The sequence below is a fragment of the Mustelus asterias genome, chromosome 3 (genome assembly GCF_964213995.1).
Source record: "Mustelus asterias chromosome 3, sMusAst1.hap1.1, whole genome shotgun sequence".
NCBI lineage: Eukaryota > Metazoa > Chordata > Chondrichthyes > Carcharhiniformes > Triakidae > Mustelus > Mustelus asterias.
Window position 1 is genome coordinate 72,083,957 of NC_135803.1, and position 17,554 is coordinate 72,101,510.

Below are 17,554 nucleotides of genomic sequence, written 5' to 3' on the forward strand. Positions count from 1 at the left end.
AGCATTTAGCTCATTCAAGCTAAGATTTGGACAGGTTACAGGTTTTAATGGCATTTGGTTCTTGGAGGAGACCTTGCTGGATCTCCAACAGGGTTACAGATTGACCTTTCTGACTGCTCATAAATACTGGAGAGAAAGCAAAGTGGGTGGATGCAATTCATCAACTGATTTTGTTTTTAACAAAAAAGAAAAGCTTGTATGAAGAAATTGTTTAGAGTCCTAAAGAGATGTCATACAATGTACAGCTTTGTACAGAATATAAGTTATCTTGATTTAAGTTCTTCTGAGATTTTGGTTGTGCATATAAACTATTTATTTAAAGTAAGAAGGGAATCTGTTAATTGTGTTGGATTGTGTTCAATAGTGGGCATTAAATGGGGGTCGATTCACAGCTCTATGGATAGAGACAGATTAATTCACACCTCTATAGATACAGATGGAAACTGTGATGGTTGAGTTAGACAGTACTTATTTGTAATATGCAACTCTGTAAATAAATGCTTAAATAGTGTAAAAATTGGGTCTAATTCTACCCTTCACCAATTGGCTTTCTGGAATATAACAATGGGGAATGGTCAGTATACAGTCTGGAGCAAGGGTGGTGACCAGGATGAGGAACATGGGTCTACTGCACCATGAACAGCTGGATCAATGGTCATCTTCTGTGTTGTAAAATTTATCGTGTGAGCTAATGGGATTATTTAAGGATCTCTTTGGCTGCCTGCAAACTGACTTGGGACCAATGACGAATGGCTTCAATGTAATCCTCTTTGTACTCCTAAATTTACAGGGCTAAGTACTGGTACACGACACAGTGCTGGTCAAAGACTCTGTTCATCACACAGTAGAGCACATTACTTCTGCATTGACTATATGCCCCACAGTGAGGACAGACGCCTAAAAGCTGGAATTTGCCACTCCCCTCCAATGGGGGCACATCTCCAGCAGGTTGAGACATCTGCCTGCTATGGAAAAGCCTCTGTAAAGGACTATCCAATATGCCTATCGAGAGGATTTCAAGCAGAGACTGGAAGGCATAACACCTTGCTCAACAAGTACACAGCTGTGCTGAGATGCCACTAACCACTCTGTTAGATAATATTCCCCAACAAACAAATCAGAGAACAGGGGTTAAAAATGATTCATCAAATTGGAAAGAGGGGTGACTTGATAGAGGCCCTTAAGTTAATGATTTTTTTTAACGTAGAAGTACAGAAGATGTTTCCACTTATGGCTAAGGGATAAGATACTGAGTAATAAATCCACGAAGGAATTCAGGAGAAACCTCTTTACCTGGAAGATTGTTAAGATAGAGAACACAAGAAGATGGTGTGGGGAATAGACTCTACGTAGGGGGAAGTTACATAAACAATGGAATGAGAAAGCAACAGAAGAATTCATTGCTGGGGTTAGATAAGGAAGAGTGGGAGGAGGGTCATTTGGAGCATGGATTTATTGGCCAGTTTCTTTGGTGCAAATACTTTGTAACACTTTTTGAACTTTATTTAGCGGTCAGCTGCTTCACAGCATGAGTCCAGTCAGTTCAATCATTGGGTCAATGTGAGTCCAATCATTGGGTCAATGCTTCAAATGGCAGTTCTGAGGGCAAGGCACTGGAAATCTACCAGCTCCTCCCAAGTAGATGCAGCAAAGAATTTGTGGTAGAGGGCTTGAAAAACTTGTCAATGACAGAGACACAACATACAACAGGTAAACATATGTGGATATTCCCTGCATTTCACTAATGGAAGCCATATTGCTGCAATGATTGGACAGGTTGGACTTATGATGACTGAGTGATTCAACTGACTGGACTCACACTGACCCAATGATTGGACTGACCGGACTCACACTGACCCAATGATTGGACTGACTGGACTCACATTGACCCAATGATAGGACTGAATGGACTCACATTGACCCAATGATTGGACTGAATGGACTCACATTGACCCAATGATTGGACTGAATGGACTCACACTGACCCAATGACTGGACAGACTGGACTCATGATGACCCAATGATTGGACTGTATGGACTCACACTGACCCAATGATTGAACAGGCTGGTGAAACATATGAGAAAAACATTGAAGCTGAAGAACAGATTCGGGTGTGTTGCCCAAGTAATTGTTCTTTATAAAAATGCATTGAGTACGGGAACTAATTGAATTAATTGCAGGCACAAATTCAGCCTTGAGGATATCACATGGGATATCCATGGGAATTTAATCCAGGTGACATTGGTCTTGGTCACCTTGGGAGAGCTGGTGAGAGCCCCACATCAATATCTTTGGGGAAGGCCTGCCATATTAAGTGCGAGTCTGGCACTTCAGTGGCTGGCCTTTCCCAGGATCAAGCAACCTGAGTGCAGAAGTTCTACCCTTTAAGAGCTACCAGCCAATCAGAGGTCTTCAGTTCCTCATTGATGGGGGAGCAGTGGTAGGTGCTGGTAATACACCCACCAGAGGTCAGGATCAGTGAGGGGCCCAGGTAACAAGAAAGTGAAGATGGAGATCATGGGGACATCACTGGCTCGTTGGAACAGGGGTCACTGGAGGAGAAGGCCCTCAATGGGCATCTCTTCCCAATGCCAGCCTAAGTCCCTCAATCGTGCACTGAGTGCCTGACAATGAACGTCCCCCACCACCATCAAACCATCCCCCTAAGCCCCCACCCCCTTGCTCCACACCTCACCAGGAGCCCATAAAATAACACAACATTGTTTTGCCGTTCAGGCTCCCCGTGTGGCAACTGCCCCATCTCCCGTTGGTTGAACACCAGCAGTAGTGGGATGAGGCCCTTAAGTGAGCATTAGATGCCCACTTCCAAAGAGGAAGCAGCTGAGAAGTGGTAGATTGCATAAATGTAGAGATTTGATAAGGATGTAACAAAGGCAGAGACGGGAATTTTACTTTTATATGTGAATTTTTTGTGTTCGAGGCAGCTGTTTGAAACAATGGGTGGAATTCTCCCATAAGTGATGCCCCCAACAGGAAAACTGGTGAGATCCCTGCTGGTTCGTTTGGGACAATTCAACCACACTTACTGAATTTCTTTCAGAGCCTGGGGAGATTCTCAGAATTCTCCCAAACTTTGAATTTTTTTTTGATGCTGGCAAGACCAGCTCCTCAGAGATCAGGGTGCCATTTTTAAAGGGTGCCCAGATCTCAAAGTTAAGTTGAAGGCCCAGTCCTCCTGCCACGGACATTGCAACTCCCCCACAGACATGGCCAACACCGCCCCCCCCCCCCAACCCAACCCTCGTGTCCACAGGGGCAACCTCACCCCCCCTGTCAATAAATGTCAGGTCACCCTTCCTCACACCATTCAGACATGAGGATGACATGGGGCTCCCCTCATCCACCCTCTCCAGCATCAGAACCTCCACCCGAGTAAGCAATACCCCACTATGGACTCACCTAAGGACCCGGCCCCCTTCAGGGACCCCTTCAGACCCCGCCCCTTGCCAGTACCACCCTGTTACCCTGGCAATACAAAGCTGGCACCAGCCATTTCCCCAACCACCCAGGGGCTTCAGTGGTCTCCAAACCCCCCAATGTGACCATCACGCCAGGTCTCCACTAGTGGAGACCAGTAGTCATTCCCGCCATTCTCACGGCGCGCCAGAGGCCAGAGGATTCCGTGCGCTGGGAGTTAATAGGGTCATGCATATTTAAATACTACTTTAAATATTCTAATTGGCCTCCTATCCTTTCTGGGTGTGATCTGGTTTGCACCATTAGAAAGGGGCCGGAAGATCGCAAACTGTTTGGCACCAGGCGTGAAGCTAATTTTTAGGCCTGCACGCTATTCTCCAGGATTGGCACAATCTCCACCAGGTGCAGAGAGGTCAGAGAATCGCCCCCATGATGATGCAGGAATAGTTTATACCCTTAAGGGACAAGAGTTTTACTTGCTTAAAATCAAAAGCCACGTCATCATATATGTTTTAAAAAGTAATAAGTGACAACGAAAAGCTGACAGCAAAAGCATACACAAATTGGCATCAAACCTGGCAAATGGGAAAGATACAAAAATTAGAAAAACTTAACCAAATGGTAGCAACAAAAATGGAAACTGGAAAGGAAACGGGAAAGACTGTCTAAATCAACACAATAAATGATTGCAATTATATTAGGATAAAGTAGGTGATCAGGAACAATGAATACTGATGGCAGTGATATCGTTGATGAAAGTAAGAAAATAGTGGACATGTTGAAGAATTAGTTTGTGTTGGTATTTACAGTAGAGGAAGGGGGTCAACATGCTGCAGATCTCAAGGAAACTAACATGGAAGCAGGGACAAGGACTCACCAAACTTCACACAGGCAAAACACAGGTAAAGGAGAAAATAATGAGAACCAGATCCTTTTCATCCTGGCGTTTTAAAGAAACCAGGTAAGAACATTCCTGAACTATAATCTTCTAAAGTTCTCTTGATTCAGAATTCATTGCTTTAGATTGGAAAATTGCACATTATTTAAGAAAGGCTGGTCAATAAGATATATATACTGGAGTCTATAGTTAAGCATAGTGTGATTGAATGCCTTGAAATGTTCCGCTGTTCAGAGAGAAACAGCATGGATTTGTAAAGAGTAGATAAATTATGCCTGATGAACCTGATTGAATGTTTTGAAGAGGTGACTGAAGTAGGGAACAGGGAATGTCTATATTTACATGTAATCTTCTCAAAGGCATTTGATAAAGTCTCTCATAGTGCACTGGAAGCAGTTCAGAGAAGGCTTACTAGATTAATACCTGGAATAGGCAGGATGTCTTATGAAGAAAGGTTGAACAGTCTAGTCTTGTATCTGCTGGAGTTTGAAAGAGTAAGAGGCGATTTAATTGAAACATATAACATCCTGAGGGGCCATAACAGGGTGGACGTGGAGAGGATATTTCCTCTTGTGGGAGAATATGGAACTAGGAGCCATTGTTGAAAAACAAGTGGTCATTCATTTAAGACAATAGATGAGGTGAAAAGAATTCTCTAAGAGGGTTGCGAGACTTTGCAATTCTCTTCCTTAAAAAGTGGTTGAGGCAGAATCTTTGGATATCTTTAAGGCAGAGGCACATAAATTCTTGATTGGCAGGGAAGAAGGGTTGAACGGTTATCAGGGTAGGCAGGAATGTGGAGTTCAGGTTAAAATTAGACCAGCCATGAATCTATTGAGGGGCTGAGTGGCCTACTCCTGCTAATTCACATGTTTATAATAAATTGGCTAAAGTTAAAGCTTGTGGGGTTGAAGACAAATTATTGACCTGGTTATGAAACTGATTGAATATATGAGTCACAGGAGGCTGAGAGGAGGGATAATGCAGAGGTACTCTAATTGACAGGCTGTGTCTAGTGGTCCTTTAGAGATCAATGTTTGGGTTTCAACTACTTACTTCATTTATAGAAAACCTATATGGATGGACTAGAAAACCATTTTTCCCAAATTTGAAGATGACCCAAAACACCATGGACTGGCAGGATTTTCCAGCCTCACTTGCCCCGAAACCAGAAAATCCCCCCCAAGGTCAATAGACCTTTCTATGGTCCAGCCCTTGCCCGCTCCAATTCCTGTGGCGGGTGGGACGGTAAAATTCACCCCCTTATATCTTAGCATCTTAGCACAAAGCATCGTCATCTTATAAGCATCATAGAATCAATGCAGAAGGAATCGATTCAGCCCATCGAGTCTGCACCAACTCTCCGACGGAGCATTTTACCCAGTCCCACACCCGCCCTATCCCCATAATCCCACGCATTTACCCTGCTAATCCCCTGAACCTACACATTTTTGGATGCTAAGAGGCAATTTACCATGACCAATACACCTAACCTGCACATCTTTGGACTGTGGGAGGAAACCGGAACACCCGGAGGAAACCCACACAGACACGGAGAGAACATGTAAACTCCACACAGACAGTCACCCAATGATGGAATCGAACCTGCATCCCTGACGCTGTGAGGCAGCAGTGCTAACCACTGTGCCACTATGGATTGTGGATAGAAGAATAACATTAAAAATTACAAAATCACAAAGCCATGTTTATATATTAAGTGAATGGGCAAAACTGTGGCAAATGGATTTCAATGGAGGGAAATGTGAGATCACCCACGTAAGAAACTAAATAGAACAAGGTACATTCCAAATGTGTGAAAAGCTAGATCTAAGAGAGATCCAAAGTTGGATCATTGAAAGGATAAAAACATGTTCAGAAAATAATCAGTAATGCGAATAGGACGCTGGCCTTTAAATCTAGAGGACTACAGTACAAGGGGTGGAGGTTAAAGCTGCAGCTATACAGAGTCTTGGTTAGACTACAGTTAGGGCTCTGTGAGCAGTATTGGTACCACACCTTAGGAAATATTCTGGCCTTGGAGGGAGTATAAGGTAGGTTTACCAGAATCATACCCGGACACCAAAGGGTTAGATTGTATGGTGCGATCACGTAAAATGGGGTTGTATTCCCAAGAATTTAGAAGGTGAAGGGGTGATTTGACCAAAGTCTTCAACAAATAAAGGGGAACAGATGAAGGAGATAGACAGAAACTATTTCCCCTGTTTGGGGAATTTGTGACTGGGGGCATAGTCTAAAAATTACAGCTAAATCCTTGACCCCTTCCGGCACTGTAAATACGGAGGCAAAGTAATTATTCAACATGTCCCCCATTTCCTTATTTTCATTCACAATATCACTGCTATCAGTATTTATTGCTCCTGATCATCTTCTTCATCCTAATATAATTGCTTTCCACACACAAAAGGTGACCAGGAGTTTGGAACTCTCTTCCGCCAACAGCAATTGATGCCAGATCAATTGTAAATGCTAATGCTGATATTGATAGATTTTCGTTACTGAGGTATTAGAGCGGGTATGTAGAGGTAGCAGATCAGCCTTGATTCCTTTCAGTGACCCACTGGTTGCATCATGGTCACAGACTGACTCAATGAATTCCCTGACCAGTTGCCTAGTGGCCCACTGATTTTGTGCAATATTATTAAATGATTTGCCTTGCTTTGCTAGTGGTGTTGAAATACCAGAATTTACTGGTGTTCTACATGTGTCAGGTTTAATACACCATGGAGCTTTTTTGAGTAACATTTTCCACAGCTCTCAAAACCAAAGACATAACCAAAGAAATGTTCCTCACAGATGTGATATTGTGACATCCCTTAGACTGATACTCTCTCTTACAGTCCAGCCTCTCTGCAATGGTCAGCCTCTGGATTCAATTAATCCAGTCATGGGCCTCAATCCCCAACACACTCCCTTCCTACTCTGGATCACAATCCCAATCATCACCAACCCCCTCCCTGCTTCTTCTCAGTACATCCCCTCCCTTTAGAATCTCGATCATCAGGGAGCTCCCTCCTGGCTCCACATTTGGACCCAATCCCAAGACACTCCCTTCATTTTTGGGCCACTCTTTCCCTGAAACAATTTAGGATCTTAATCCCCAGCGCACACCCTCCTGCTTTGTTTTTGGACCTCAATCCACAGAGCTCCTTCCCTGCACCAGCTTCGGGACTGGACCCCACTGCAGTCCTCTTGCTGACTGAGCATTAGATTTTGCTGTCTCCAAATGAGACAAAGAATCCCTTGCTTCTCTCAGCTATATGTGTTGCAACAGTTTCTGGCTGGAGCAGAGCTTGGGCTGCAGCTCTGCATCTGTCACTGTATTAGCAAGGAATCATCTGGCCAGAGATGCATGAGAAAATGACTGGAACCGGCACAGGCCCATGAATACTCATGCCAGGCCCCAAAGGTCTCAGGTTCCTCCCAGAGCAGGACACAACCCCAGGTTTCTCTTGTGCTTGTCCACCACACTGGGCAAAATATACCTGATTTGAGGTAGGGACGTACGCTCTGTAAGGAGTTGATTCAGCTCTGGCTTGCTCAGCACAGAAATTCCTCCGCGACATATTACCATTTTTTAATGAACACTGGTGGTCTTGTGGCACAGTGGGTAGAGTCCCTACCTCTGAACCAGAAACTCCAGGATCAAGACCCTCTCTAGGACTTGATGGTTAAGGAAGGTGTGTTTATAACATGGCTGAACAGGTTGAGTATCAATTTGTGAATCCTTCCAACAGGTGCCAATAGGAAAGATTCCTGGTCAGCCATGTGATGGAAAGAAATGGGAGCCTCTACCATCACTATCCATAGCTCCCTGCTACAGCATGCATGGCAACTCAGACTCCTGGTGGGGAGGGAGTCAGTTGGCTTAGCTGTTTGGACAGCCAGTGTGGGTTAGCATGGTGTCAACAGCGCAGAGTTCGATCCCCATTCTGCCTTCTTGCCCCCACCATGGTGGAGAGTGCGGCACTGTGGGTCCAACCTGCCTTTGGCAGAGAACTCAAGAAGGAGAATGAGCACTGTGTTGAAAGATTTGGTTGTCACCTTGCAACGTGATCTAGGTTTTTACGGTTGTAAAATATGCAATTAGAGCATCTGTGAAACAAGATGGCAGGAATGGGGGAGGACAAAGGAATGGATGGTTGTCAGAGTGAGTGTGAAAAATTGGAGATAGTGAAGTACCAAGAGAAAGTATGTGAGTGAAAATGGAAAAAGAGTTGGAGAAGGTTTGGAGGGAAGGAGGGGAGGGAGGGGGAGAAGGAAGGAGGGAGGGAGGGGGAGAAGGAAGGAGGGAGGGAGGGAGGGAAGGGGCGAAGGAGAAGGGAAGAAAGGTAGAAAGATTTCTATTTATACACAGTGCATTTCAAAAAATAAATGATCATCTGTAACCTAAACAGGAGTGAGTTGAATGACCCATTTATCTATTTTGTTGATGCTGGTTAAAGGTTAAATACTAGGAGAACTCCCTTGCTTTTCTTTGAATACTGCTGTGGGATCTTTTACATCTACCTTAGATAGCAAGTGGGGGCTTGGTTTAACATCATATCTGTAAATTGGTATGTCAAACAGTGCAGCATGCTCTCAGTACTGCACTGGACTGTCAGCCTAGATTGCGTGCTCAAGTTTAAAAGTACAAATAAAAACTGGTTAACATTTACTTCAAATGATAGAAAAGGAACAAACTCATGTTTTTGTAATAAATATTATTCAGTGAGATGTAAAGCTACTGATTTCCTGTCCCTCAGGTCTAGGCAGAGGTTTGTGAGCCTGTAAGACTGTGTGATATCCATCACTTGCTGCACATTAATGTTGGTATCAATCTTATTAGCTGTCCTGGTCTTGGAGGGAAACAAATCTGCTGCCTCGAGAGGTGGAGTGACTCGACAGCCCTCTCCGTGGCGAGAGCAGGTCAGCAGGGTGAAGAAACTAGTGTCGCTAATATGTGACAGATAAATTGAGAAACAGCAACGAATAAAGGAAAACCGAAGGTTATAAAAGGATCAAAGGAATATGGTTGAGCATCACATTTACTGGCTAAACCTCAGTATAAATTAAACAAACAACCGTTCCTCCATTGTCATTGGCTCAATATCCTAGAATCCCCTAACTAATACCATTGCAAGGGACTGCGGCATCACAAGGGCTGCGGTGATTCAAAGCGAAAATTCGCATTGACTTCTCAGGATAACGATGGGCAATAAATGGTGCTCTCACCTTGAATACCATCCAATCCCGGAGAAGGTGTGATATATCTGTGTGTCTTCCTGGCTACACACCTTTGTAGCCAGTGTTGGTGAGGAAATGGGAATTGTTGGTGACACATCCTGCTGCTCAGTTGTGTTTGGTGCCATCTTAATTGGATTGGTGGCTAGCTACACTTGGATTAGCCAAGCACCTCTATCCTAAGCTGAAGACCCTTACTGCAGGCTGGACTGTAGAGAAAGCCTCAGCACCATTCCAGTGAAAATCAAGTCAAGACTCCAAGAGAAAAGCAGCAGTCAGAGTCTAGAGTGGACAGTCGCCACTCTCTTACCCTCCTTTTGCTATTCCCATGGAGACAATGCTAGAAATGAGCAGTGTGCATTCACATCAGGGCAAGTGAGACATAAAATCCAGATTCAAATTGCATTAGTGTGAAGCATTAACTGTTGGCAGAAGCTGAACTAAGGTGCTGTGCAAATCATTACATAATGAGATTGAACTCCTTCTGGTCACTTACTTGTTTCTTGAAAGAAATGGGGAATACGAATTTTAATTCAAATCAATCAGCATTAAAATTGGAACATTCTGGATCTTTTCAATTTTAGATGAATCAGAATTTCTGATTGGCATCACTGCACATTTCCACAGAGCATTACAATGATTAGATTTAAGATCAGCAATTCCAGAAAAGAAAGTTAATGCACTCTTACCTTCCAACCAACCGGAACCATGGGAAGCGATCATAAAATGGATCCCCACCAGTCATAACGTTGTCACAGTCATCAACCACACTGGAAGGCACTTCAGCAGCACGATCATACATCTCCCGCATCAGGTCCAGTCTCTGCCTGCAAGAGGAAGGAATCCAACACGCAGCAATCACAACAATATCCTCATAGGTGCCGGGTACCAGCAGGCAAGGCACTGTTCAGGCGGCAGTGGCACACACAGCTTTACAGAATTTACACCTCTCGCTGCTCACACTGGCCATGGGGGTGTGAGCTGACAGTGACTTTAACATTGCTCCTAGTTCCTTTGAATCAACCTTTGAGTAAAGAGGAATTGGTGGGTGGATTTGAATGTTGGGCAAAATGTGGCGACAACAAAGCAAACAGTTGATGCATGAACACTATTTGGCATGGACAGCTGTATCACAAGATTTAACTTATTCCAATTATTAAATATTTCTTTGCAAGTGTTCCCTCTGTGCACGAATCAGAATATGTGAGCAGTATCGAATGTTATGCGGACACCTGACAAGTTGAAAGGAAATTGATCACATTAGAGAGGTCAAAATAGTCAATTAAATTTTAATGCAGATAAAGTAAAAGTAAATTTGTGGATGCAATGAAGTAGGCCAGTGGATTGTGTGGGATACACAGCTGCTTAAAGAGGAGATGCCACTAAAGTTCAGGGTTGCATCACCCAAATATTAAGGGTGCTGATCTTGCTCTGCCTAGTACGGAGGGAATTCCTCATTTCCCAGATGTTAACGGGGGTAAAAAGCTCTAAGGGACAAATTTGGGCCTGAGCCTGTATTGTACCCATTAAAATGGGGTTCAGGGGAACATCCAAGAGCCTCGATTTATGTTGACTTCATCCAAGAGGCACCCATTCCCAAGAAGCTGCTGGTGAGATTTGTACCTGGAACCTGCTCAGAGCTCGGGCCTGTAGATGGTCAATCTGTCTGGAGTGGAGACAAAGGTCAGCCGTGATATAAAGAAGGGTGCAACAGGCTCAAGGGGACTCAAAGGTCTCCTTCTTTCCGACACAGATCTTTTATTTAAATTGAAACTAACCTATCTACAAGTGGCTGTTTTTTAAACAGAGCTCTGTGATGAATTTTGAACAGTAAGAAGTCTCACAACACCAGGTTAAAGTCCAACAGGTTTATTTGGTAGCAAATACCATAAGCTTTCGGAGCAGAGCTCCTTCGTCAGATGGAGTGGATATCTGTTCTCAAACAGGGCAGACACAGAAATCAAATTACAGAATACTGATTAGAATGCAAATCTCTACAGCCAGCCAGGTCTTAAATGTACAATGTGGGTGGAGGGAGCATTCAACACAGGTTAAAGAGATGTGTATTGTCTCCAGACAGAACAGCTTGTGAAATTCTGCAAGTCCAGGAGGCAAGCTGTGGGGGTTACTGATAATGTGACATAAATCCAACATCCCGGTTTAGGCCGTCCTCATGTGTGCGGAACTTGGCTATCAGTTTCTGCTCAGCGACTCTGCGCTGTCGTGTGTCGTGAAGGCCGCCTTGGAGAACGCTTACCTGAAGATCCAAGGCTGAATGCCCGTGACTGCTGAAGTGCTCCCCCAAAGGAAGAGAACAGTCTTGCCTGGTTATTGTCGAGCGGTGTTCATTCATCCGTTGTCGTAGCGTCTGCATGGTTTCCCCAATGTACCATGCCTCGGGACATCCTTTCTTGCAGCTCCTCCGCTCCGGGGAAGTACTGGACGACGAAGGCATCTCCTCCGGAGCCTTCAACATGTCATTGATGAAGACGAACATCTCGCCAAGGCCATCCCCACACCCCCACTTCTTGCCTTCAAACAACCACGCAACCTCAAACAGACCATTGTCCGCAGCAAACTACCCAGCCTTCAGGAGAACAGTGACCACGACACCACACAACCCTGCCACAGCAACCTCTGCAAGACGTGCCGGATCATCGACACGGATGCCATCATCTCACGTGAGAACACCATCTACCAGGTACACGGTACCTACTCTTGCAACTCGGCCAACGTTGTCTACCTGATACGCTGCAAGAAAGGATGTCCCGAGGCATGGTACATTGGGGAAACCATGCAGACGCTACGACAACGGATGAATGAACACCGCTCGACAATCACCAGGCAAGACTGTTCTCTTCCTGTGGGGGAGCACTTCAGCAGTCACGGGCATTCAGCCTTGGATCTTCAGGTAAGTGTTCTCCAAGGCGGCCTTCACGACACACGACAGCACAGAGTCGCTGAGCAGAAACTGATGGCCAAGTTCCGCACACATGAGGACGGCCTAAACCGGGATGTTGGATTTATGTCACATTATCAGTAACCCCCACAGCTTGCCTCCTGGACTTGCAGAATTTCACAAGCTGTTCTGTCTGGAGACAATACACATCTCTTTAACCTGTGTTGAATGCTCCCTCCACCCACATTGTACATTTAAGACCTGGCTGGCTGTAGAGATTTGCATTCTAATCAGTATTCTGTAATTTGATTTCTGTGTCTGTGCCCTGTTTGAGAACAGATAAAAAGTTTAACAACACCAGGTTAAAGTCCAACAGGTTTATTTGGTAGCAAAAGCCACACAAGCTTTCGAGGCTCTAAGCCCCTTCTTCAGGTGAGTGGGAATTCTGTTCACAAACAGAACTTATAAAGACACAGACTCAATTTACATGAATAATGGTTGGAATGCGAATACTTACAACTAATCCTGTTGGGGAGCTCAGCACAGAGCGAATACTTACAACTTCCTGTTGGGGAGCACTTCAGCGGTCACGGGCATTCGGCCTCTGATATTCGGGTAAGCGTTCTCCAAGGCGGCCTTCGCGACACACGACAGCGCAGAGTCGCTGAGCAGAAACTGATAGCCAAGTTCCGCACACACAAGGACGGCCTCAACCGGGATATTGGGTTTATGTCACACTATTTGTAACTCCCACAGTTGCGTGGACCTGCAGAGTTTCACTGGCTGTCTTGTCTGGAGACAATACACATCTTTTTAGCCTGTCTTGATGCTCTCTCCACTCCCATTGTTTTGTTTCTTAAAGACTGGATTAGTTGTAAGTATTCGCATTCCAACCATTATTCATGTAAATTGAGTCTGTGTCTTTATAAGTTCTGTTTGTGAACAGAATTCCCACTCACCTGAAGAAGGGGCTTAGAGCCTCGAAAGCTTGTGTGGCTTTTGCTACCAAATAAACCTGTTGGACTTTAACCTGGTGTTGTTAAACTTCTTACTGTGTTTACCCCAGTCCAACGCCGGCATCTCCACATCATGAGAACAGATATCCACTCCATCTGACGAAGGAGCTCTGCTCCGAAAGCTTATGGTATTTGCTACCAAATAAACCTGTTGGACTTTAACCTGGTGTTGTGAGACTTCTTACTGTGCTTACCCCAGTCCAACGCCGGCATCTCCACATCATGAATTTTGAATACAGTCAAGAAGGTAACCTTAACTCATGTAAGCTCTTGATGGGGAATTAAACCTGGGGAGTAAGAGGAGTTTTCATAGGGAGACCCTTAATAGCTACGAGTGTGAATAATAATACAGATCTTTCACATAACAATATGTGTTGATCCTATCCTTTGACCCATACTCCCATCTGCTCAGAAAGTGCAGCCTCATTTAATTTTCCCTGTACTGTAGATGAACCAGAACCATTATTCAGGTTCAGAATTATGCTGCTATCTAAATGTACAAATATGTAGATTATGCTGGTCCAGCATCTGGTAGATGTTGTGCTGATAACTTACCTCATTTGTGTTCCTATGCATAGGATTCCTACTGAGCCCAAAGTTTCAGGCAACCGTAGTATAAAGTGTTAATAGCTATGATGCTATTGGCTAATATACGTCATCAGCGATGTCAAATCACATGTCATTAGAACTCAAGAGAGACATGGTTCTGGAGGGAGCATCATGCTTATCAGTCCCTGTACATTGCTTTATATAGGTAATGAATGTTTGAAAGTTCCTAGAGACCTTGTTTCCAGTAGTCAATGTTAAACACACCGAGGGACCATTTCAGATGATATTTCATGATGGCAGTGATAAACCCACCGATTCCCCCAATGAAACCAACGTTGGCACGAAAGTGAAAACCATTGAATACAAGGTAGACAGGAAACAACTGTGCCAGAGAATCAGAAGGAATAGTGCCAACATAGTCCCAAGACAGTTAAGTAAAAGTAGCAGTCCTTCATGGAAAATGTTCCACCCTTACCCAAATCCTTTGACCAAGTGAAAGGCCCCAACCAATCAGCACACTGGCAGAACATATATCTTCCAAAAGAACGGAGAACACAGATAGAGATTAATGCCACTGCCACAAGAGGTGCTGTGGGATTGCGGAGGGGAAAGGGGGTAATGTGCAGGAAATAAGGATGTATAAATATTTAAGGAGGACACTGAAAGACTTAGAGGTCTAGTATAAAGGGTTAATAGCTATTTAGCTAATAGCTCATATGTCAGATCATGTGTCACTGGAACTTAGATGGTTCCAGAATGAGCCTCCTGCTTACCTATCCCTGTATATAGTTAATAAATGTTTTAAAGTTCCTAGAGTCCTTAATTCCAGTAGTCCATGTTAAACATACCCTGGGACTGTTTATGATGCAAACATGGTTCTTTCTTGATTGACACCTCTTACTTCCTCATACCTGAGTTTTTCTAGGGTCCAGTAGTGTGTCGCTCCATTCTTCTGGTCTTGGACTTCGACTGCCACAATGGTGCGTGGGAATGGCCGCTTCTCTCTGTCCTTGACTGCATCAGGAGGCATGAGCTCAGGAGGTAGAGGAGAGTATAATGTGTCTGTGAGGAGTACGAATTGGAACTGTACCTGGTTAAATAGAAGGCAACATTTTGAAACAAGCTTTTGTGGTTCTTTCCAGAACCTACATATCTGCTGCACATGTGTTTAATGGGAGTATCTGAGTTGTGGAGGTGGGGAGTTTTACTGTGGTGCCTTCTCTCAGGACCAACAATGATGCAAACCTTCCCTTCCCCGCACATGTCGGAGAGTGCATTTTATCTAACAATTATGCTCCCACCTCGCTCATCAATGTTTATAACCGAGCCCATCTAATCTAATTGCTGTCCTGTCCAAAATAATAGCGTCACAACAATCAAAATCACAAATTGCATCCTGTGTGTGGCCGAGACTGACTCACTGTCTCCACTCTGGTGTCTTTGGCACAATTGATAACTCCACCCTCTTCCAATTTCTCAACAGTCCGTACAATGGCTTCAGTTTGCATGGCAGGCTCTAGTGAGCCCTTCTTGCATCGGTCTTCATTATCCATGTGCAACTCTTCTGTGAGGGGGTCAGAATATCTGAGAGATATACTGAGGGCACTAAGCTCTATCTTGTTTTCTCCTCCAAAGGCTAATGTCAGATTCTTAAACTTTCTCTATAATAGCTGGACCTAGTTAATATTGAACAAGTTAACATTTACTCCAATTGAATTTTGGAAAGACTGAGCTCATCCCCCCCATCAAAACATTGTGAAATTTGCCTCAATTTTACCAACTTGCTTAGTTACCATTGCAACAAAACCAACAGGTATGAAATTTTAGAATACATGATTAACGGAACAGAAAGAGGCCACTAGGCCTACAGCATCCATGACAGATCACTGCAACAGCAACCAGTCTAGTCCCTTCCTCCAGCTTTTCCCCATTGCTCTGAAAACTCTTTTACCCCAGATAATTATCCAATTCTCTTTTGAAAGCCTCAACTTAATCTGCCAGCACATTCCAGATCCTAACTACTCTGCAGAAAAAGCTTTTCCTCGTGTTGCCTTTGCCTTTTTTGCTAATCAATCCTTCTATTATCGAGAACAGGTTTTCCCTATCTACTCTGTCCAGACCCCTTGTGATTCTAGCCACCTCTATCAAATCTCCTTTCTTAATCTTCTCATCCACAGCCCGAGTTCATCCAATTTATCCATGAGAGTGAAGTTTCTCAGCCCTGGAATCATTTCCATGAATTTTCCACACCCTCTCTAATACCTTCACATACTTCCTGAAGTGCGGCTTCCAGAACTGGACACTATACTTCAGTTAAGACCAAACCCTTATTTTAAACTGGTTTACCATAAATTCCTTGCTTTTGTACTCTGTGGGCCCGATTTTACCATCGTGTTGCGTCTGTTTTTGTGCGCAAAAACTTGGTAAAGTCGGGCGTGAGGCGAGTAGCGCGATCTGCGCCCACCTCTGCACCGGTTCCCCTTTACCAAGGTCCGAAAATGGCCATAATCGGGACCATGCCCAAAACAGGCACGACGGCCATTTAAATGTATTTGCATCCTTTTAAATTGACTTAATGGGCTGCATGCCCAACTTTACCAGCACTCCCCCCTTTACCACCACGTTCACTCATCCAGAATTGGCACGAAACAGACATGCTCCATAGAAGTCCGATTCGGGCACTCCAGTTAGTGAGGAGGTAGGTGCCTAGCGTCCAACGGCTCTCTGCTCGAGATCGGTGGGGGGGGGGGGGGAGGTAGGTCCGCTGCCACTCTGCCTGAGATCAGTGGGGTGGGGGAAGGGGGGTCCACTGCCACTCTGCTTGAGATCGGTTGTGGGGGTTTGGGGGGGTGTCACTGCCACTCTGCCTGAGATCAGTGGGGTGGGGGAAGGGGGGTCCACTGCCACTCTGCTTGAGATTGGTGGAGAGGAAGGGGGGGATGGGATCAGCGATCGATCTGGGTGGCGGGGGGATAAGGGGGTCAGTAATGTTGTGGGAGTGGGGCAATGTCTGTGGGGGCCAGGGGGTGGCATTATCTGGCCCGGGAGGGATGTGGCAGGGAAATGGTATTCTATCATTCTTTTTTCTACACATGCGCAGTTGGAGATGCTGATCGCAACTGCAGGGTTTCGGGTACGTTAAGCCCCGCCCACAGGTTTCTGTAGCGCGATTCGGAATCGCTGATATTTTTACAGGCAGAGTGTGTATGGGGGCACCTCAGAACGGGTCTGAAAGTTGGATCTGAAACACTCCCAGTTTCAAGTCCGCCCAGCACTTAGAATCAAAATGATAAAATAGGGCCTGATGGCTCTATTTATAATGTCCAGGATCCCACATGCCTTCTTAACTACTTTCTCAACCTGCCCTGCCACCTTCAATGATTTGTGCACACACATACATATATGTCTCTCTTTTTCTGCACCCTCTTTAGAATTGTACCTTTTGTTTTATATCACCTCGCTACCAATAAGAATGACTTTACATGTCTCTGTGATATATTTAATCTGCCACT

General features: G+C 44.7%; 1 protein-coding gene across 1 annotated transcript in view; it reads right to left on the minus strand.

Moving 5' to 3' along the window:
* kif1aa (kinesin family member 1Aa) overlaps positions 1-17,554 on the minus strand; it is a 253,452-nt gene that overhangs the window by 42,194 nt on the left and 193,704 nt on the right. The window contains exons 25-27 of the mRNA XM_078202933.1: positions 14,954-15,132; positions 10,268-10,405; positions 561-587 (exon numbers count right to left, since the gene is read on the minus strand). Coding sequence (XP_078059059.1) covers positions 561-587; positions 10,268-10,405; positions 14,954-15,132 — 344 coding nt within the window. The remainder of the gene's footprint in view (positions 1-560; positions 588-10,267; positions 10,406-14,953; positions 15,133-17,554) is intronic.